Source organism: Eretmochelys imbricata, chromosome 2 (assembly GCF_965152235.1).
Source record: "Eretmochelys imbricata isolate rEreImb1 chromosome 2, rEreImb1.hap1, whole genome shotgun sequence".
Lineage (NCBI taxonomy): Eukaryota > Metazoa > Chordata > Testudines > Cheloniidae > Eretmochelys > Eretmochelys imbricata.
The window spans coordinates 195,811,845-195,835,649 of record NC_135573.1 but is presented as its reverse complement, the minus strand read 5'-3'; the positions used below and the strand labels follow the sequence as shown (position 1 = coordinate 195,835,649).

The following is a 23,805-nucleotide window of genomic DNA, read 5'->3' as shown; positions in this document are numbered from 1 at the left end:
ATGTGTATGGCAGAGATATGCCCTCTTGAACTGCTCCAGTGGGAGGTTTCTCTTGCCTTGGAACTTTCATAAATCATTGGCCCTGGTTCTCTACAGGGTTGCACCTTTTGTAGTCATTTATACCTTTGTACAGTGGGTGTAAACTGCTGCAAAATCAGAATTCTCTACTCCCTCACTGTGATGGTGTTCACTTTACAGAGGGGTGAATGAGGTGCAAGGAAGTGGAGAAACAGGCTCCTTGAGTTTGCACTCTATTCATGTATCTTCCTGGAGCTGGGCAAATGCATGGGATTGTTTGTGCTTGTCCACGAACTGAGTTGCAGTGGGTTAACTGAAGGTGTGATTTTTAAAGCCAATTTAGCTAAACTGATGCAAAAGGCTGTATGGACATTCTGATTTTGGTTTAAACCAGGCATATTTTGAGTTAGCCTAAGGTCTGATCTACCCTGGGAATTTACATGAGAAAAATCTACCCCCTCCCCCCCCGAGGAGTAACTATATTGAATTAACCCCCAGTGTAGACAGCACTAGGTTGACAGAAGAATTCTTTCATCAACCTCCCACTCAGGGAGGTGGATTATCTACGCCAACAGGAGAATCCCTCCAGTTGGCATAGGTAGTGTCTACACTGAAACGCTACAATGGTGCAGCTGTGCCACTGTAGTGTTTTAGGTGTAGACAAGCCCTAAGTCGATTGGAAACAGGTTTAAGCTAAACCAAAATAAGCTGCTTGTAAACCAAAATAAATGTGTCCATAGAGGTGTTTGCAAGGGTTTAACTAAACCTGTTTTATTAAACAGGTGCAAGTTTGTGTGTAGACAGGGCCTTTGTTTGAAGTTTATAATGCTTTTGCTGCACCTGTGTTTTGTGTCCCCTTCCTGAGAGTATTCTAGCAAACAAGTTACCAGCAGGAATGTTTGCCAAAACTGCCATTTTAAACTAGTACTCTGGAGTATTAATAAAAAGTGATTTTCAAATTTGAATTCTTGAGTGTTCACATTCTAACCCATTCTAAGGATTATGCTCAGCCAATCAAGGAATAAAGCATGTACCAGGTGACCTATTAATTAAAAAAGCTTGAAGTTAGAGCTTCAAGCAAAAATCCTTCTTAGAGCTTGTTGGAAAATTTCCAGAAAAACATTCTCCATTTTCAACCAACCTCACTCATAGTGACCAAGTTGCAAACAGTCTTCAGGCTGGAATATATGTCTCTGCATACAACATTTGCTGAATATTTTTGAGCAGTGAACACATATGTAGAAATCATGTTCTGTTCAGTCAACTTCCTAAATCAGGCCACAGTCCTGAAAACACTTGTGCATGAGAGTAACGTCCTGCACATGAGCAGTCCCATTGAATTAAATGGGTCTACGCATGGATGGAGAGATAAGCACATGCATGAGAATTTGCAGGGTTGAGGCCTTAATGGGCTATATTTGACAAGTAGATTGTCAGCTCTGAATAGCTTGCAGAGCTCTGCGTCTAACCCTGTTATAATTTCTTGGCTCTGTATTATTTGGAGCACCCACAGTTTTTGGATATCGGGAACCACAAGCTGTTCTGTTAAAGTAGTGAATTTAATTGAGGCTGTTTCTTTTCTTTTATCTTAGCAACAAGAGCAAGACCCAACTAATTTATACATCTCAAATTTACCCATTTCCATGGATGAGCAGGAATTGGAGAATATGCTGAAACCCTTCGGACATGTCATTTCCACCAGAATATTAAGAGATGCTAATGGAGTCAGCAGAGGAGTCGGCTTTGCCAGGTGAAACCCTTGGTCTATTTGATTTATTCTGGTGGGAGGCAGGTTGGGGTTTTTTTTGGCTTTGGTTTTTTGCAAATGCTGTTTCCTCGGTAGCTCTGAAGCCTCATAGCTATGGAATATGCAGAACAGTCAGGAAACCGCATCTTGATCAGATTGAGTGTCTGTACTTTTTGCAAATAGGAGTTCATCCCATTGGTCCAAATATTAGTTCATTACACTTTTATATAGGAAATAAAATCGCTAGCAATAGTGAACTGTCCACGCATAATCAAGTTTAGATAATAAATGTCCTACAGCTGAATGCATTCAGAGGTTTAGCAAAGCCGTTCTAACAAGAAATAGTAAATTTATCAGCAGGAAGAGCAGAGGAAGTGTATCTGGAGAACACAACTTGCTTGAAAGCCCCAAGGATTCCAAGCTCCTGAGAGGAGGTCAGGAGAAAGATTTAGATTTAAGAAACCCTGGCTGGTATGATGTTTTAGACAGACTAGAGTAGACCTTGTGTCATTGTCATGACAGAAGGAAGCATTTTCATGTTAACTAGAAGGAAATGCTTATATAAAGCTTCCTCAGCTAGAAACCCTGTTAAATGTAGTAGGTTTCTTTAAAAAATAATAGTAGTAAAGAATGGGATCTGTACATAGAAGGGGACAGAAGAGGTAAGTGGAAGAAGGAGCAACTTCTGTATCCACTTACACTGTAAATAAATGTCTCCCGCTTAAAAAGAAAAGCAGATATCACTTAGCTTTACAGAGCATTCATGAGACTGTACTTTTGAACAGCAAGCAAAATTATGACAGAGTTATTTTGTGAATTCCTCTGGAATACACTATATCTTGGTATATCATGACACTTCTCCCAGTACCATAATACCATTCAGTAAAGTAGGGTTACTGTGTGATAATGAGGCAGCTTGTAAGATAACTGGCATTGTAATGTTACCTTTCTCCTTGATATACAAGATCATCATATTCAAGGAAATGTTAAGATATTACAGTCTGAATTCAAACGGTAAAAGACAAACCGATTAGGGTGAAAGATAACACACCATTCTATACGCACCATCTATGTTAACAATGTTAACTTGACTCTCTGAACTCACTACCTGCAGCTCAGCATTATCAGATGATAAACATTGCATTGTAAAAGTTGCCTGTGTTCATGGATATGTATTTAACTGATAACATTTTTTTTAACTCAGTGTTAATGCAACACGAAGGTCGTGTATTTAAGCACACAAAAACAGGAAGGGTAAAATCCTGGCTCCATTGAAGTCCATGACAAAATTCCCATTGATTTGAATGAAGCCAGGATTTCTCAGAGCCACAATCGAATGCTGAATCTTCACTTTGCCCTTGGGCACTAGAATTTACAATCCAATCTTTAATGACATGATATTTCTCTTGTAACAAGGCACTGTTCAGTTTCTTTGTACAGTGTGTATGTCACTGTATATAGATGAGGCGCTTTATGGTTGCCTAGAAGCATGTGGGGGTGCAGGCTAGTACATCTATAGTGTGAGCACACACAGTAGGTGTGCGTGACTCTGAGGCAATGATGGGGTATCAGCTGTATTTATATGGAGAATCGATGTCCCTCACCTTTGACTCCATTAAGGCCACTTTGTACTGCTCTGCAGGTATAAAGCGTACCTAAAGCTCATTTAGCTGGAGGATTATCCCTGTCTGGGGGGAGTCCTGGGTGGCTTTAAGCCATTGTGGTGCCCCCTGTGCCTCTCTTCTCCTCCTTATCCCCACTGTAAGTTTCTAACCCTCATGGTTGTGGAGGAAAGCATGACCCAAGGGGCACCTAGAGGCTCAAGAACCAGAAACCAAAGAAAAATAAATGCATTACGTATTTTAAAATTCATGATTTTTAAGCCAATTTCATGCTCTTTTGGGGACTGCATCCTGAGTTTTGCATGCTTGGTGTTAGCAAAACTGCTGATGAGAGCGGCAAGGGAAGCTGAGAGGAAAGATCCATGAGGGTAGGATGGAGCTAGGATGTGGTGTGGGGTTAAAACCATGGAGTGAAATGTTGAACTGTAATGAATGGGCAAGCTGTGGAAGTAACGAAAGTTGATGTAACTGTGGTCATACTTATTTCACCATCTGAGGAGACAGACTACACGTGTTGGAATCTGGAGAGCTAGCTCTTGGGAAGGCCATAGGGAAGAAGTTACCATAGTCATGGTGGAAGGAGATAGAGTCAAGGCAGTGCCATGTTGCCAAATGGTGGTAGGCATATGTAAAGATACATAGAGGTCGTGGGGGAAGGGCAGTTTAGGAGCAAAGATAATGCCACATTGGAGGCAAACAGAGGGTGTCAGTTGAGGAGAGAAATAGAGAAGATCAATTTAGCTTGAGGATGTTCCTCTTGACCAAGGGAAGAACTTCTGTCTTTGAAACATTTAAGTGAAGGCAGCTGAAATGAAACTATACAATTATTTGAACAAGTCAGACATTATCTTGGATGCTAATGTGTATTATAGGAACAGAAGATTTTGTATATTCAATCAAAAGAATGGTCTGTCAAATCCAGTATTTTGCCTCTGATAGTGCCTTAGAGGAGAGTGAAAATCCCGCAAATGCATCTAGATGACTATCCAATATGCTGTTAAAAATTGTTTCCTAATGCCTATGGTGGATAGAAAAGGGATAAATAGCAAAACAGAAAATATCATATATATCCCATGGTGTGCCCACACCTTGAATACTGCATGCAGTTTTGGTTCCCTCATCTCAAAAAAGAATATATTAGAATTGGAAAAGGTGCAGAGAAGGGCAACAAAAATATTTCGGGAAATGGAACAGGTTCCATATGTGGAGACATTTAAAAGACTGGAACTGTTCAGTTTAGGAAAGAAATGGCTAAAGGAGCATATGATAGAGGTCTGCAAAATCATGAGTGGTATGCAGAAAGTGAATAGGGAAGCGTTATTTACCCCTCCACATAACACCAGAACTGGGGATCACCCGATGAAATGAATAGGCAGCAGGTTTAAAGCAAACAAAAGGAAGTACTTCACCCAACACAGATACAATCATTCAAGCTCATTGTGATGGGACATTGTGAAGGCCAAAAGTATAACTGAGTTTAACAAAGAACTAGATAAATTCATGGAAGATAGGTCCATCAGTTACCCACAGGACAGTGGGTTTGTGGGGGGGGAACCTGGATTTGTGCTGGAAATGGCCCACCTTGATTATCATACACATTGTAAAGAGAGTGATCACTTTAGATAAGCTATTACCAGCAGGAGAGTGGGGTGGGGGGAGAGAAAACCTTTTGTAGTGATGAACACCCATTTTTTCACGGTCTGTGTGTATAAAAACATCTTCTGTATTTTCCACAGTATGCATCCGATGAAGTGAGCTGTAGCTCACGAAAGCTTATGCTCAAATAAATTGGTTAGTCTCTAAGGTACCACAAGTACTCCTTTTCTTTTTGCGAATACAGACTAACACGGCTGTTACTCTGAAACCTATTAGCCAAGATGTAGCCCCATGATTGAGGGACATAACTCCATTATCCTTGTGTCCCTAAACCTCCAACTGCCAGAAGCTGAGACTGGGTGACAGGGGATGGACGGGGATGGACAGGGGATGACTCAGAATTGCCCTGTTCTGTTCAGTCCCTCCAAAGTATCTGGCATTGGCCAGTATCAGACAGGATACTGACCTATATGGACCATTGGTCTGATACAGTATGGCTGTTCGTATGTTCAGTTCAAGCCCTAACAGATATCTGAGAGAGGATTCTGAGTAACACACCTGCATGTTGGAAAACTCTATGGAGTGAGGTTATCTCTTCTAAGTCCCTGGCCCTACATTCATTACCACTTTTGCAGCCTCTTTGCACGGTTCAGCCATACCATTTTCCTGTCAGAGAGCCTTTTGCACAAAGGGAGAAAGGGGCAGGATTTGCCCTACAGTAGGAAATCAGACTATTCTGAAGTCAAAATGTGTAACTATAAATGCTGCTATTAGTCATGAAAGTATCACTCTTTAAAAATCCGGTCGCTTTATTTAATTGTACCACACAGCACTCTGGGATTGTAACAGGGCACAAGTTCTTTGCATGCACCTCTCACGGAAACGCAGCCCTTTCAAAAGAAGAAAAGCTGGTTGTTTCCAGCCATACCTGACTTTAAGCTCAGTTGGAGGGAAAGCAAGAACTAGGAAATAGCTGCTGTGGGTTACTCTACAGCAGCCGGCAGAAGGACACATTGCCAGGGGAAGAACTATGAGCTGTGGTTGGATCTCTGGAGTGGGACAAGTGGGACTCCCTGTGTAGTGAGAGCTAGGGCAGGGACCAAAAATAAAACTGATCCAAGGATGTCTGTGAAGTACTGAGGAGCCCAGATACAAGGGTGATGGATTGCATAACTTTTGTGTTAAATTAATTACAAGCAAGACCCCAGAAAGGGAGATTTTAATCTGAAACACCAGTTGTATGGTGTGCAGTTACCCTAGCAACACATAAGAGGAGGAAACTGAGGCATGGTGGCATACCTCAAGGGGAAAGATACATCAGTCGTGTTACAGTGTCAAATCCTGATCCCACTGATGTCAATGTTAAAACACCCCATTAAATCAATGAGACAAAAATTGGGCCCTAAAATCCTCTAGTAAAAACTCTTAGGATATTTTTGTTGAAAAGTAGCAGCTCTTCAGATGTAGTCATGTAGATGGGTTCTTTCGTAACCTACTCTACGATGTTTTTTTTTTAATAAATACCCTAGTTAAATGTTCTATTCTGCACTGTAAATTACACTGCATAGTGAGCCTTTTTCGAAAGATGTTTTTAAATGGTAAGTACAAAAAAGGGTTAGAAGCCACTAACTTTTTTTTTATTGTGTTTGCTCTCTCGTAACTTAAAATGACCTTGCAAGATTCAGCCCCAAGCAACATTTTACAGCAAAGTCATAAACCTCCAAAAAGAGAAATTTATGTTGGAAATGCAGACAGTCAGACACTCAACCATTGCAGTGCTAGCAGGTGCCAGTATAATACTGAACCTGCAAGTGAGAAGACAGTAGCATAAATCAGCCGAGGTCTGGCTAGAAATAACGGTGTGTTCATGCCATCCATTTCCCTTTTCCAGTAACATGAGAGAATTTGTCCAACATAAACTGTCTTAAAATAATGTTATGGTGCTGTTCACAGACGATGACCAAAGTTAAGAACTTCACAATTATGTTTCTCCCTCACCTGAGAGAAAGAAGAACATTGAGAAAGCACTTTGCCTTCTTTTTTTTGTGACTAGATGTTTTGGGTTTGGGGGTCTGGTGTTACTTTTGTGGCATGGTTGATATGCTTTTAATTATGTTTTTAATTGAGTGAATTTCTTTGCATGTGTTTGTGGTTTTTTAATTAAAGTAATCTGATGTTTATTGCCTTTGTTACACTTTACATTTAGTTTTCGGGAATCATATTTGACTAGATGCCTGAAATTTACTTCATGGACTAAAAAAAACAGCATGGAACATGGGCAGCAACATAGTAGGCCTCATCAGGGTCTTGTCTCATTTATAATAGTTTTACACTGACTTTAAGGGAAATAGAATTGCTCCTGATTTACACTGGCCTAGTGAGATGAGAATCAGGCCCTCAGTCTGCTTTCTCAAATATAGTGGTGTGTAATAAAAGGGCCGCTCATAGCATCTCACTAGTGTGCTGCACATGGATTTTGTGTGCTCATGTGATAAACAAGTTCCTTTAATTGAAGCAATACAGATTCCAGCCAAACAGTGAAACCTCCCTAGATTTACCTCTTACCAATAGACAGGCTGTTTGGTACAAGGGAACACAAGCTAGCTGAGTTAGCCATAGGAAGAAATGGCTTCACAGAATGCAGCCATAGCAGGGTATTACATTTCAAGAAAGCAAATTTGTAAACTTACCCAGTGAGTTTAGTACTCTGGTAGGAAGTAGTAAAATCCTTGAGTATGGAAGAAAGCCTGGAGAATGCCGACAAACCCCATAACTACATGCAATAGGCTACAATTCCTCAGGGGAATAAAAAGAAGAGAAGGAACGAAAAAGAGCCAAAATAGTTTCACAGTTACAGCTAATGAAACCGTGCAGGGTCCATCGACTGAGTTTGGTAGGGAACAGGTGATTTGTTTGAGGGCTCAGATTTTCTCTTAGACAACTCTCCACCCTTCCCTTCTCACTCCCAGGAAGACCCTGACATCTTCCCAATCTCATCCCATACCCAAAACACATACCTGTATTGTCTTTTTGGGGAGCAGTGTCATGTGTCCCACTGTGCATGTGCGCACACAGACTCACTTTCTCTCTCGCTCCCCGCCCCTCCCCCTCCTAGGCCCTAGTCCTACCTTGTCTGGTCCTCAGGTGTGACCGTTCTCACATCTGAATTTAGGGGACAAAGAGGTCCATTTCCCCTACTTCCATTGCACAGGATTCCTGAGTGAGGAAAGAGGAAGCATCCTGCTTCTCTTCCCCTCCCCCGCAAACATACACCCAGGTATCAGGAGGGAGATACTGACATACCACTACCAGCTGGCTCCTAGACCAGTGGTTCTCAATATGGGGTCCATGGGCTGCTTGTGGCCCAGTCAGCACACAGCTGCGGCCCATGTGACATCCTCAGGTCCATACAGGTAGTATATGTATTGTGTTGATGTGGCCCCCATAACGCACACAGCTGCATATGCGGCCCACAATGGTAAATAGGCTGAGAACCACTACCCTAGACTAGCCACAGGGACCTACAGTGCATGACTAATGCTTGACAATAAAGTATCATAGACTGTGTAATAGGTTCTCAAATAAAGTAATGTAAACTCCATGAGCGAAGAATAGTAGATGGAAAAAAGTACTAGAAAATGTGTTGTAATAAACTATCGTGCACTGGACTAGGTCAGCTCTAATTGCTGTGGCTTGATGATTATCCAGAATATTCAACTGTATTTTAGCCCACCTGTTCTCACGCTCCCACTGAACAAAACCTCTATCCTGGACACAGTCAGAGAGCATAAGAACAAAATGTGGTCTGAGTTACATGCCTGGGAACTATGAGGTCCTGATTGCTAATCCTGGGTCTGACTCCAATTCCTTCTGTGTCCCTGGGCGAGTTACTTAACCTCTTTGCTGCAGTTTCCTTATCTGTAGAATATTTTTTTATTTCCCTACCACATAAGGGTATCTCAGGGATTACTTGATTAATGTTTGCAAAGCACCTTAAGATCTTCAGATCGGTATTAGTATAAAAATTAATAACTCACAGAAGGGAACCATAATTTAAATATAACAGAGACCCTTTAATTCAAAAAAATCTCCGAATATTCAGGTGGCATTTAAAAATACAGGGCCCAGGTCTCACACAATTTACACTAAAGAGTCTAAAGGGGCCTTAGTGTAAATGCGAACAAAGCCACATAGTTTTATTGCTTAGTGAGAATTACAAGATATCAAATATTTGTTATGTAGTAGCCACTTAATCAGCATGTTGCTCTTTCTAATGTATGTTTATGTTCTTAAACTTTTACTTGGCATTTTATTAATCTGCATAATGAGTAAGTACAGTAGATTTATTTCCAGAAGGCTTTCTATATATTTATTTGCACTAACATTGTGAAGGATCCCCATTATTTATAACAGCTAATAATGACTCCTGTGGAGCCACAATGGTCTATAAGGGGGAATAACACAGATTTTTAGAATAGAATAAATTTTTGTTTGCTAGGGAAGGATAAACCTCAAATGGTTTGGTGGTAAGATTCACTCAGATTAAGCATACGGAATTCTAATTCTTTGTATGAACTTTATCCAAACATCTTGAGTTTGCAAATTTTGGAGATTTGATGAGAACAGCTTTTCTTTAGAGATTTTCAACACTTTCCTGCTGGGCCAGAAATATAGTAAGAATAGGTCTCTTTATAGTATTTGAGCGCCTCAATTTCTAGTCTTAATCAGAATCAAGAGGGTACAGAGAGAGGCAAATGAAAAGGAAATTCAAGGTTTTTAAAATAATTATCCAAACCTTTAAGAATATTAAAAGGATTTGGCCTATGACTTTGGTGGGGTCTTATTTTCTCCAAACTAATTCTTACCCAACAATGATATTTACAAGATGCACCCTAGTACCTTCAGAGTTGTTGTAGGGCATGAACTGGTCTAGTGCCTAGGACTTTTTCCATTAAATTGTGGACTACTACCAAAAGTGCACTATTAAAGAGAGTTTCAAAGCAATATCTTGTGAACCATCTAGAACAGAAACAATTTTGTTTTACCACTAGAAAGTTGGTATTACCCATTTTTCAGAGGTATTTTACATCCATCTCTTTCCATGACAAATTGTGACCTTATTAGGATCTTTATTTTTACAATCTTGTTTTCCAGTTTACTTTATTTCTTACATAATTTTTGTGGCCATTACTTTTAAAAAAAGGACGATGCAGACTTCAATCATATGTTGAGCTCTGTGTGGGTGGGCCCTTTTGCCCACACACAGCCCCATGTTAAGGATCAGGCTCTTGTACAGTATGTAACATGAGAATCCCAAATGTTATTTCTGCCCATAGCAAGTGCTGAGGGTCTAATCAAAATTTCAGTGGAATTAAAACAGGATGGTAAATCAGAATGACAGGGAAGTCAGGTTTCGATATCTCACCACCTGCCAAGGCTAGAAACGCATTGGGAGACCCGCAAAACTGTTTCCAGGAGTAATAAACACTTTCTGCGGCTAGTCATGAATTAATGAGTAGTTTAAAACACATCAATGAGTTGTTTCAGTTTATTAAATAAGATATTGCACATTTTAGGATAATCTCTTAGACGTACTCTTTTACTACTTCCTTAAAGCAAAAATAATTAAATCCTTCAAATCCCAGAGTAATTTTGCTAAAATATCACTAACCATTTGATTTAATCCTGCTAACAGTGAGGACATTCAGAGTTAAATTTTCAAGCTTAGGTGCCTAAATTGCGCCTTGGAAACACAAGCATATATAAATTCAAACATGGAATTATGGTCCAGATCCTCAGGTGGAGAAAATTGGCATAGGTCCATTCACTGGCCCTATGTATGTGTGCAAAATGGATAATCTGTAATTTCTGCCTGGAGAACCATAAGAGGAGCTAATGCGGTGGGGGAGGAGGCAAGATTTCACAATATTGTTTTATTTTCAGAATGCTAGAACCTTCTCTGACTCTCCAGATCCTCCAGGAGTTGGGGAGGGAACTGAGGATATGCTTCAATAGATTACCCTGGCCACAGAGCCCTTATAATTCCATTTGCAGATTAACTCCTGTTTACCAATCACCTAAGGTCATCCTTACAAACTGTACATATAACCTCCCACTTACGTATATGCAATTGTTTGTTTTGTGTGCACAAATGCACATTTTTCAATCTTTGTCTATCTTGAGAATTTTTGTATATCTTGTGATTTTTCTGCACAGGAATAGATGGTGGGTGCAGCTTGATCAGCCAGCTTTGAAAATGTGCCCCTCACAGTCAGTGTGGGAAATCTAGGCTGCCAATAGTGTGTCCGTGCACCAACTCACTGTCTTCTCAGAGCCAAAGGGTAAATTCTGATGTGTGGTGCTGCAGCTCCTCAGAGTGTGGTGAAGCACGGGATCTATCCTTCATTCTAAATGTTCCCGTTTTCTATGTGAAGTCAAACCTTACGAGTAAGGGGTAATTTTTCAGAGGTCTCCATTTGTGAACCCACAACTTTGTTCACAGAAGTGACTTGAGTGTGCAAAACTTATGCAATACCAATAAATGTATGGATTGCAAAACTCATTTGCACTCAATTTACAGCCAGTTTATGTAAATTCTGTCCTTTGGTGGATAGCTTTTGAAAATTTTGAATTCTTTTTAGCACTGTTTTTATTTAAATAAAAAATTTGTCAGTGCAACAAAATGCACAGCAGTTAGCTATATATATATATATATATATATATATATATATAAAATACACACAAACACATATATGTCTGCACACACATACAATTATGCACTTAACATAATATATAAATACAGTATACAAAAACTATGTTAAAAGAACATTATTAAGCTTGCAAAGTCTAGCACTCAAAAGTTAAGAAATGCCAGAATTTGTCCCTTGTGTGTTTGCATTATGATACAGTCTTGACTTACATGGTCACACAATTTTTTTCCACAGGACTGCTGACTCATTCGGTTCCCAATGGCTCCTAGTCCCAATCTTCTTTCCCAGGGTCCTCTCAGTTTCTCCCCACAGTCTTTGGCTCGGTCTCTTTACCCAACCAGTCCTGGTTCCTAATCTGATCTGTCTGATCCCTCCTTCACCTTCTTCCCTCACCCATTAGTTCTCAGTCCCAGGCTCCTTGCCCAGCCACTCCCCATCTCCCTGTGCCTCCTCATCTGGTTTCAGTCTCGTCTCTTCCAACTACTTGTTGTACCAATAAATTAAAAACCAGCAGGATCTTATTAAAGGGAAAAAGGCAAAATACCACATTTATTGTGAATACAGAAAGAAACATAGTAAGCAGTTAGTTATAGCTATAACATTCCATTCAATCTCATATTTATTCACACATTCATTCATACAAACACACACACACAGGTTCTGCAAGGTTGTTATCATAGTTACCAGCCTTAGAGTTGCTCATGCCAAGCCACTGGCCAGGTGGCCTGGACATGAGGAGGGAGCAGGGCCTTGTCAGATGCTCATCTGATGCTCCTGGAAGTTGGTTTGCAGAATCAGACCCCAAAGTTCTCACTTTTTAGAGTCTTTTTTTATAGGAATTTCTTCCTATGCCAGTCTATGGGAATTGCTTCATCATGCTGTTGCTGAATCAATCAGCAGATAGCACATTCCTGATGGCTCCAAGATGTTATCTTGTTCTTTGGTTCTCCCATTCTTGAGGCTGTTGGGTGGATTCCAGTCTGCCCTCCGGGGGGTCCCTCTGGTTATTTCCACTTGACGCCTTCTTCAGCCGATGGACACTGGATTCTTAGGCTGGCACCTCCCTGATCATTCAGTTATTATCCACACCAAGCATCCATCCACATACATCCTCTATCTCTATTTTAATCACAATTGCTAATACAACAAAAGGGTGGGGAGTCTCTGGGTGCTGTTTCTGTTGTTAGAGTATTGCTTTGAGTCTCTCTCTCTGTGAATTGCTTTGAGAATAGACTCTGTCTTAGAATGTACTAACACAATTAGCAGCTTGCAAGTTTCACACATAGAGGGAGAGAAACAGTACCAAAAACCAAGAGACCTCTTAATTAGTAATACCCTGGAATTTAAACTCTGGGGAATCAAACTCATTTGTGATTTTAATACAGAACTTCTTTAATATGATCCAACATACTGGCTCATGGCACCACCAGCCCAGTCCTCTTACTCCCATTCCCAGTTTCCTTTTTCCCCTCTCGCCACCAGCCTAAGGTTCCAGTCTTCAGCCAATCTATTCCCTGGTCCCCCAGATCCAGTTCTTGTCCCCTATGCATTCAAATCACACAGCTTCCTCCTCTTTGTGGCTTCAGCATGGGGGGAATTGCGGGGGAGGAGAGGGTCATTGACAGCACAGGAGAAATAGATTTCCTGCTCTCAGTTTAGGTGCCTGGACTCTCACCTAGCCCTGGCACAGCTTGCAGCCCAGAACTACAATTGCAGGGAAAGTTCTGCTTAGCCCCACGCTGAACCAGCTTGGTGCAGACAGAACCTTGGGGAATTTAGCTGCTATAATCGAAGAAACGTATGTGTAATGTGATTTTTTAAAAAAGGCTTATAACTTGGACATATTTGGACAGATTTTCACAAGGACAGTGAAAGCACATCTCTGACAACAACAGTCAAATTTCAAGCCCTTGCTCCAAGGCATGGGGATGCTACAGCTTTCCAAAGCAAATGAAGCCAGAATTTTTTAATGTGGGCAAAACAATGTATTTTTCCCTAATCTTGTTCTTGGAAACAGCTGAATTGGTTTGGCTGAAATTGTCCCTAAACCAAATCCACTTGAGGCAGATAACCATCATGCAATATTTCAGCCCAAATGGTGACAGTTTGGTGAAGTTGTAAGCACTTGAAAATAAGGTCTCATAATGGAGTAGTTATAATATTAAAGTCATATCTATTTCCTGTAGTCTCCATACCACCCCAATGATTTTATAACCTTAAATATCTCAAACAAAAGAAGAGTGATACTTCACCACATACTACATATGTATATATGAAAATTATAATTCATGCATCTGTCCATAGGTGGGAGACATATCCAAGATGTCTCAAGTGTTACTTAGTGGCTAGAGGTCTAATTAACATATTTCTGGAAGGAAGGTCTACCTGCCACACACAGCCGTTGTGAAAAACTCAAGGGGATTCAGGTAGCATGGAGGAATAATGCATGCAGTTATAGTTATTCAGCAGCACATCGGAATGGAACATGTAAAGACGGCTTTGTCTATTATGCTGCCTTTTCAGGCCAAGTTGATAATGCTAGTGTCGGTTTCAAGTGAAGCGTGTGCCAGATTACAGATAGCTAGTGCTGGCATTTGAGAGCCGTTAATTGTGAAACTTGAGAAGAAAATAGGTGCATTCTTTCTAAGACAGCTATTCAGGAGATGGCCTTTTTATCCTAGAGCACTGTGGGTTTCACTTTTATTCCCTTCCCACATAAAATGTGTGGAGTGCGCTGAGGCTCTTTCACTTGGCAGCTCCTCAATTGCATTCTTTGCCGCCGCTGCTTTGGCTTGTTAAAATGTGCCCCATGTATTCAAATGAAATTGTCACTGCTGTTTGGTGCAACATAACGTGGTTTGACACTAAGCGCCCGCAGCTACAGAAAACAGACTTTTCTCGCATTTATGCTTTCAGAGACAAGGGTCTCTAAAGGCTTGCTGCAGACATTCGATTAGTTAAATCTGAATGAAGCCAAAGTGAACAATCTAAGTTGCTGTCTTTGTGCTCGTGGAAACAGCCCATCCTACATGAAATGGCAGTAAAAACGGAGCTACAAAAGACTGTCTCATGGTTAGAACCCAGAAGGGACAATTACAATGGTTTCACCCAAAACAAACTAAGAAAAGATTTTGTACTCCTTGGACTATTAATCATCCTATTCTCTTGCTCAGTTTTTTTTCTAACTCTTGGCAAACTCCTGTCTAAGGAGATAAGCCGCCCCTCTCAGCAGTGGGTTGAGGCTCTAGAGAATAGGTACGCTCTGCAGAATGTTGTTCTTTCCCCCCTTACTAGTCCGTGGTAGGAGTTGTATAGGAATTTATTTTAAAAGGATCTTGACTTGTGAGAATGAAGTAATACTTAAGTCATTAGAGTCTCCTAGCTGGAAGAACACCTAGATCAGAATCAAAATATGGAACGAGTACTGAATATAATCTTTCAAGAGAGCTTGAAAAAAAAACCACAATGTGATATCTGTAGTGTCTTTGCTACCTAGTTATGAGTCGTCATCCCTGTCCCCCAGCCCCAGACATTTTAATTCCTATTCTGCAGCATGAGCAACTGTTCTCAGGATCAGTTAGCCTGTTGAGAGGGTCCGTTTAGGTCCTGTAAAATGGCTTGTACGTTTCTTAAAGTGATATAAACTCGACTCAGGATTTGGCTCCTACCTTTGTATTCTTTATAATCACTTCAGTCCTATAGGTGCATATTTATTATTGCTGCTGCAGTCCTATGCGTGTCTTCGAACTACGATTCACAATTATATCAGGTGAATGATGAGTCATTGCACCAGGACAAGATTTTGTGCAGTAATGTCTGTCTCCATCCATGGCTTGCACTCATGTAATTCACAAGTACAGATTTCTGTTGGTTTTGTTTTATAATCAATTTTCCATAATTTATTTACCTTGTAATAATGAAATCATAGAAATGTACTCAATGAAAGGTTCTCAAGTCCAGGCCCGCATGCTTAGGCAGTCCCATGTAGACCTAGATTATCACTGACAGCGGGTTATCTAACCTCTTCTTAAAAACTTCCAATGATGCCGATTCCACAACTTCTCTTGAAAGCCTATTCCAGTGTTTAATTATCCTTATAGTTAGAAAGTTTCTCCTGATATCTAACCTAAATCTCCCTTGCTGCAGTTGTTTCTTGTTCTACCTTCAGTAGATATTGACAGCAATTGATCACCATCCTGTTTATAACAGTCCTTAACATATTTGAAGACTTTTATCAGCACCCCCTTTAGTCTTCTTTTCTCATTACTGGACATACCCCATTTTGTTTATCTTTCCTCATAGGTCAGTTTCTCTAAAACTTGTATCATTTTTGTTGCTCTCTTCTGGACTCTCTCCCCTTTGTCCACATCTTTCCAAAACTGTACCTCCTGAAACTGGACACAATCCTCCAGTTGAGGTCTCAGCAGTGCCAAGTAGCACGGGACAGTTACACTCTTGTTAGTACACCCCAGAATAATATTATCCTTTTTTGGAAATGTCTGCAATTGTTGACTTAGATTCAATTTGTGATCCACTATAACCTCAAGATCCTTTTCTGCTGTACTACGACTTAGCCAGTTATTTCTCATTGTGTAGTTGTGCATTTGATTTTTTTTCTTCTTCTCCAATTTATCCAGATCATTTTGAATTTTAATTCTGTCCTCCACAATACTTGCAACCCATCCCAGCTTGGTGCCGTCTGCAGATTTTATAAGCATGTTCTCCACCCCATTATCCAAGTCATTAATGAAAACCTTGAATAGTACCAGATACACGACAGACCCACTAGAGTCTTCCTCCCCATTTGGCAGCAAACCATTGATAACTAGTCTTTGAGAAGTTGCTTTTGGGGGTTTTTTTGTTTTTTTTTTTAAACAGTTGTGCACCCACTTTATAATCCTGACTTATTGTCATTTCACTCCCCTTCAGTTTTAGCTTAGGTCCTGTATCTTTTGCGCATTCTTTGGGGGCATTTTGGGTGCATCAGAAATTTGGAATCAGGTCCTGAGCTTTTTCAAGAAGCACTTGACATGTCCTTGTTTGAGGTGTTTCCTAAGACACAAAAGCAAGCTGTTAACTGCCACGGTTCCAGCTTGCATGCAGCCAGAAAAATGCTACAATGCTTGATAGTGGCAAGTTCTCCTTGCTAGCTAATACCATATTGTAATGAACTGTTCCACCTGCATCTCTGCAGAATTCAGCAAGAGCAGCTTTTGAGATTTCTCTCGACATCTGTGTCGGGCCTTCCTTTGCTGACTGCACACTTTCATAAAACTCTAATAATAATTGCTTCTCCCTCCCCCTTTTCTTTTCCAGAATGGAGTCTACAGAAAAATGTGAAGTAGTAATTCAACATTTTAATGGCAAATATCTAAAAACTCCACCTGGTGTACCAGGTAAGTGTTCCCATTTCTTCTTCACTAAAATAACATAAAACATAAACATTTCTGAGGCATATTAGCCAATTTAGATGATAGGAATGCTGGAGTACATGCTGAGAGTTGCAATAATATAGGTTTGCTGTTATGTCTCCCCATCTAAGCAAACACACATCTTTTATTATGAGCAGTGATCATTGTTTTATTTTTGCTATTACCCTCCAATCCTCGTGGAATTTACAATGTTGGCCCTGCCCTCGTTAGTACTATATGAACATTTATCTATGACAAAAAAGAAGTTTAAATAACCAGTGCGATAATTTTTACTGTATACATTTTCCATTTTTATTGTATGGATTTTGTTTAAATTTCTCAATTGGGGCAAAATCCAGATAGATAAGTAGTGGTGGTGTTGTAATGTTAGTTTTTAAAAAAACCAAGAACAATGAAGGCTGAACTGATATTTCTGTGCTTACTGAGATTAAAGCGATAGGGGTTTCTAAACCTCTTAGCATTTTTGTTCTCCTCTGGACTCTGTCCAGTTTGTCCACATCTTTCTTAAATTGTGCTGTTCGCAGCTGGACACAGTACTGCAACAGAGGCCTCACCAGTACCAGGTACAGCAGAGCAACTACCTCCTTTGTCCAACAAACAACACTCTGTTAATACATTCAAGAATACCTAAATACCACACTTCTTTCTGATTTATTTTTGCCCCCTAGTTTGTTTTACTTTCCACATTTGACAACACTTTGGGTGAAATCCTAACCTTACTGCAATCACTGGCAAAACCTCCATTGATGTCAGTGGTGCAGGATTTCAATCTTTGTGCATAGTCAGTTTTGCTATTGTCAGTTTCTCCTGTTGCTTGTGTGATTCTCTCTTCTAAGAGAGGAGACTAAAATCTAGGAATACAACAATTGGTAGAGGATCTCAAGAGTATTTGTAATATCCACAGCTACTATAGATTAATGTATTTAAAGTTGCCTATATTTCAGGTTGTCACTGTCTCCTTAAAAACTTCAGCTTTTAGGGTATCTACATAATACATGATTTTTGTATTTATCTTTTGTTCTTGCAGTGACTCAATTAAACCTCATCATTTTCTGTTAGAGGCAGAAAATTTAGCATCATCATATGTTTTCAGTAGCGTGTACATGCCACACATAAGGCTCTGACAATGGGCCTCATATGCCTCTCTGGTAGTGCATAGGGGATTTAAAGGAGTGACAGTGTTCTCAGTGAGAATTCCACTGGTGCAGAAGCCACATAAAGCTGGCATATACGGCTCCACGTTGTCTCCCTTCTCTCAGCTCCCCAGGGTGGGAGAGGGGGAGCGGATGATGGGAGAGCAAGTGGTCATAACACTTTGCAGGCCGTGCCATCCCCTGAAGCAGGCGGAATTGAGGCGATTCAAAGGTTCTCAGAGCCACTTTTCCAACACCACCTGCTCCTGCGCTGTACTTCCCGTGATTTTTTTTTTCCTGGGTTTTCTAGCTACTTTCCTATTCAAAATGTTTTAAAGTTAAATACAAAAAGTACTGACTTCAGGGTTTGCCTTGGGGGTGTGTGTGAATATTTGCTGTTGATAAATTAAGGTTATAGATGATGACGATGATGTGGAAAAAGAAACTGAGAGCTGAAGACATATAGTAGGTGCTTAACTATTCAGCTGTGGATGTTTTAAATAACTACTCATTCATCACTAGCCTGCACAGCAATGTACAAATTGTTATGGCTTGATTTTGCTAATTTCATTTAGATATATTTACCCAAGGAATATAGTCAAATTGGAAATAATATATATTGTGGGTTATATATACATACAGACACATGTACGTACTATATATATATATATATATATATATATATATATATATATATGAAAGATGATGGCATTAAGCTATGTATTAATAATTCCCATCATAGGATTGTCAGATACTTCATTTATATCTGCTTTTCTTCAGAGCCAGAATGACCATATTGCAGGAGAGATCAAAATGCATTTTATAGGTGTAATTAAGCCAACAGTTATACAGTTTGGTTGGCAGTCACCCTCATTTTTAATGAAAAATTGCTGCGTGCAAAAACTGCATGTCTTATCATGGAATGATACATCTTGGTCAACATGTCCTCTGCTCAGATCAAGAGGGAGCACAGTATTCTGGGACCTGTAATTTCCATGGGCTGCACTTACATGTCATTGCCTTCCTGCCAAGTGATAGCACATTACAAGCCCTTGCCAGTCAGTTTCCTATTGGGAGAAACCAGTGATATTGAATCTTAGAGGGGTTTTTAATTTTTACACCATATATACTAGACCTTGAACAGAGGTGGTCCAAACAGCATGCAGGCAATCCTTTCTTTCAGGAATCTCAGCCAAAACCGATTCTCATATTTCAGGGGCAACTCTGCCCCCAAAGTTGACCCTTGCACCAGCTATAAAAAAAATTCTACATCACAAAACTAGCAACAATGCAGCATTTCTTCAAAGACTGAGTAGTGCTAGCACAGTAAGCAAAAGACCTTCCGCCATACCAATATTATCAATAAAAATGAAAACTAATTTATGCAAATTAGGCACAGCTGTCAGGATCCTAGCTTGTTGTCAGTATCCTCATCTGTTGGGCAGTTTAGAAATCACTGTCATAGTCACTCTGCTGACTGTGAGTTCTTGATAACACTGTTTCTTAGCTCCCAGTTCTGCAAAGACTTACACAATATGAGCAGCCCCACCATACTTTCTGGGACTATTCAGAGTATGTGGAAGTAACCTCATTGGCAACTCTTTGCAGGATCAGTGTAGTTTTCTAATGAGTTTTCTTGTTTTGAGATGTTTCTTGTTGTTTACGCCCATTAAACCCTTTCTTATACATTGCATGTTTCCTTACATGGAAAACAAACAATATTCTAATTAAAAGAGAGTTAACTGCACAACTACTGTATACAGTAATTGAATGATGTGATCATATAAATTATAGTAAAATCACCTCCATGCACGAGTATGTAACTTCTAACACAAGCTATAATATTCCATGTTATGGACTTCTCTCCTTAAAGTATTTGCTGACAGGTTTTCAGATTCAGCTGATGTAGGTAATCTGTTTGAAACATGGCATATGATAGATTTGTGCTGTATCACATTAGGGGCAAAGAAATATATACAGAGGCCTTACTTTTGGCATTTCTTCCTGTATGCATACAGTGGGTTGCAATACAACCCTATCTAATATCATAGCTACACCTGATGGTAGCACTGGGAATAGCAAGGACTCTGTTAGTGCAGGGTTTGTCATTATAACCCCACACACTCTATAGGCAAGTTTCAGAGTTAGTCAAGACCAGCTCACACATAGGAAAATTAGATATAACTACAACAGTCGTAATTTGTGTAACCCTATGCCTGTATTTCTTCTATTAGTAACTCTTTCTGCTTGATAGAACATTTAAATGAATGCTACTGATAGGTTTCCACATTTAAACAATGATAAATTGGCTTTATTGAGCCAAAAAGAGCTATATATTGGAGGGTGAAAGTTAGAGACAAAGATATTTTTCTTTATTTTTAGTAGTCATTAATTTAGATGTCAAACAGGAACAAAAATGGGATATACAAAGCAATAAAAGTGGGACATAAAACAAAGTAGGAATATTGATGAGATAGCATATTTATCTGTATTTCAAGCTGATACAATGGAATTGGATTTTAATGATCATGACTTGTTCTGGTCGTTCAGCTACAATATATGAATCAGATCTTATTTTCCAAAAGAGTTCCCATTTGAGAGAGTTGTTTGATGTGCTTTCTCCTCGCTTATCCTTATCAGTGGTCATTTGATTGCACGGGTCAGATAGGAAGTGATTTCTCCAGTATTTTAAAAATTCTCATCTGAGTACCATTCAATTCCAGGTAAAGAATATTACAACTTATGGAAGAGACAGTTAGAATTATAAATAATTTGACTAATTTCACTGTGCACTAGACCACCTAGAAGAACTCACTTTATCCTTGTAAGATGGAGATTTTGTATCTGCAAACACAGTTGATTTGGAATGATCAGTTTCATCGATTCACATAGAGTGAACATTTCATAATAATATCAAATCATGGTGCGCCCAGGATCCATGTTTTTAAAGTCAGTTCTACTGTATTCATTATTGCACTTCTTAAGAGCTCACAGAACAAATATGATCTTTTGAATTAGGAAGATATACATTTTTCCTTTCCTTGCCAGTAATATTAGTTTGCTTTTTACCTACTGCTAGAAAGGGTTGGTCCAAGTTTCTTCATATTCACATAGTTTCTCATTGCTGCTTCTAGTCAATTTATACATCTCTGTTATAAACCTGCATCTAAGCCTCTCGGTAAAGATAGAATCATTTTGCTTTATCCTCCCCCTAGCAATTGCTTATCTTCCTGCATGGAGACACAAGGAGAATCAAGTCTCCTAGAGTATGTCTAGACTACGAAATTAGTCGAATTTATAGAAGTCGGGTTTTTAGAAATCATTTTTATATAGTCGATTGTGTGTGTCCCCACACAAAATGCTCTAAGTGCATTAAGTGCATTAACTTGGCGGAGTGCTTCCACCATAGCGAGGCTAGCGTCGACTTCCGGTGTGTTGCACTGTGGGTAGCTATCCCACAGTTCCTGCAGTCTCCGCTGCCCATTGGAATTCTGGGTTGAGATCCCAATGCCTGATGGGGCAAAAAACATTCTCGCAGGTGGTTCTGGGTACATGTCATCAGGCCCTCCCTCCCTGCCTCTGTGAAATCAATGGCAGACAATCGTTTCACACCTTTTTTCCTGAGTTACCTGTGTAGATGCCATACCACGGCAAGCATGGAGCCAGCTCACCTCACTGTCACTGTATGTCTCCTGGGTGCTGGCAGGTGTGGTACTGCATTGCTACACAGCAGCAGCAACCCATTGCCTTGTGGCAGCAGACAGTGCAATAGGCCTGAAAACCATCCTCATCGCGTCCTAGGTGCTCCTGGCCATCTCGGTAAGGTCGGTCAGGAGCGCCTGGGCAGATATGGGCGCAGGGGGACTAAATTAGGAGTGACTCGACCAGGTCATTCTCTTTAGTTCTGCAGGCAGTCCTATTCTACCATCTTATGGTGAGCAGGCAGGAGATGAGGATGGCTTGCAGTCCTATTGCACCATCTGCTGCCAGCCAAAGATGTAAAAGATAGATGGAGTGGATCAAAACAAGAAATAGACTAGATTTGTTTTGTATTCATTTGCTCCCTCCCTCCCTCCCTCCATGAAATCAACGGCCGACAATCGTTTTGGTGAGGTCTGTCAGGGGCTCCTTGAAAACTTCAATGGAGATTCAGTTCTGCCTGAAATACCAGAGGGAGGGATAGCTTAGTGGGTTGAGCATTGGCCTGCTAATCCCAGGGTTTTGAGTTCAATCCTTGAGGGGGCCATTCTGTGTGACAGTTGTTTTTGTTTCTCCTGGATATAAAGCCACCCCCTTTGTTGATTTTAATTCCCTGTAAGCTAACCCTGTAAGCCATGTCGTCAGTCGCCCCTTCCTCCGTCAGAGCAACGGCAGACAATCGTTCCACGCGTTTTTTCTGTGCAGACACCATACCACGGCAAGCATGAAGCCCGCTCAGATCACTTTGGCAATTAGGAGCATGTTAAACACCACGTGTATTATCCAGCAGTATATGCAGCACCAGAACCTGGCAAAGCAAAACCGGGCGAGTAGGCGATGTCAGCGCGGTGACGAGAGTGATGGGGACATGGACACAGATTTCTCTCAAAGCATGGGCCGTGGCAATGCAGGCATCATGGTGCTAATGGGACAGGTTCATGTGGTGGAACGCCGATTCTGGGCCCGGGAAACAAGCACAGGCTGGTGGGACCGCATAGTGTTGCAGGTCTGGGATGATTCCCAGTGGCTGCGAAACTTTCGCACGCGTAAGGGCACTTTCATGGAACTTTGTGACCTGCTTTCCCCTGCCCTGAGGCGCAAGAATACCAAGATGAGAGCAGCCCTCACAGTTGAGAAGCAACTGGCAATAGCCCTGTGGAAGCTTGCAACGCCAGACAGCTACCGGTCAGTCAGGAATCAATTTGGAGTAGGCAAATCTACTGTGGAGGTTGCTGTGATGCAAGTAGCCAATGCAGTCAAAGATCTTCTGATATCAAGGGTAGTGACCCTGGGAAATATGCAGGTCATAGTGTATGGCTTTGCTGCAATGGGATTCCCTAACTGTGGTGGGGCCATAGACGGAACCCATATCCCTATCTTGGCACCGGAGCACCAAGCCACCGAGTACATAAACTGCAAAGGGTACCTTTCAATAGTGCTGCAAGCACTGGTGGATCACAAGGGACGTTTCACCAACATCAACGTGGGATGGCCGGGAAAGGTACATGACGCTCGCATCTTCAGGAACTCTGGTCTGTTTCAAAAGCTGCAGGAAGGGACTTTATTCCCAGACCAGAAAATAACTGTTGGGGATGTTGAAATGCCTATAGTTATCCTTGGGGACCCAGCCTACCCCTTACTGCCATGGCTCATGAAGCCGTACACAGGCAGCCTGGACAGTAGTCAGGAGCTGTTCAATTACAAGCTGAGCAAGTGCAGAATGGTGGTAGAATGTGCATTTGGATGTTTAAAAGCACGCTGGCGCAGTTTACTGACTCGGTTAGACCGCAGTGAAACCAATATTTCCACTGTTATTACTGCTTGGTGTGCGCTTCACGATATCTGTGA

General features: G+C 40.7%; 1 protein-coding gene across 2 annotated transcripts in view; it reads left to right on the top strand.

The window, feature by feature from the left end:
• The window catches only part of RBMS3 (RNA binding motif single stranded interacting protein 3), a 547,537-nt gene that overhangs the window by 372,943 nt on the left and 150,789 nt on the right, over positions 1–23,805 (top strand). For both annotated transcript variants that reach the window (XM_077809306.1, XM_077809305.1), the window contains exons 5-6: positions 1,611–1,768; positions 17,010–17,089. In XM_077809306.1, coding sequence (XP_077665432.1) covers positions 1,611–1,768; positions 17,010–17,089 — 238 coding nt within the window. The remainder of the gene's footprint in view (positions 1–1,610; positions 1,769–17,009; positions 17,090–23,805) is intronic.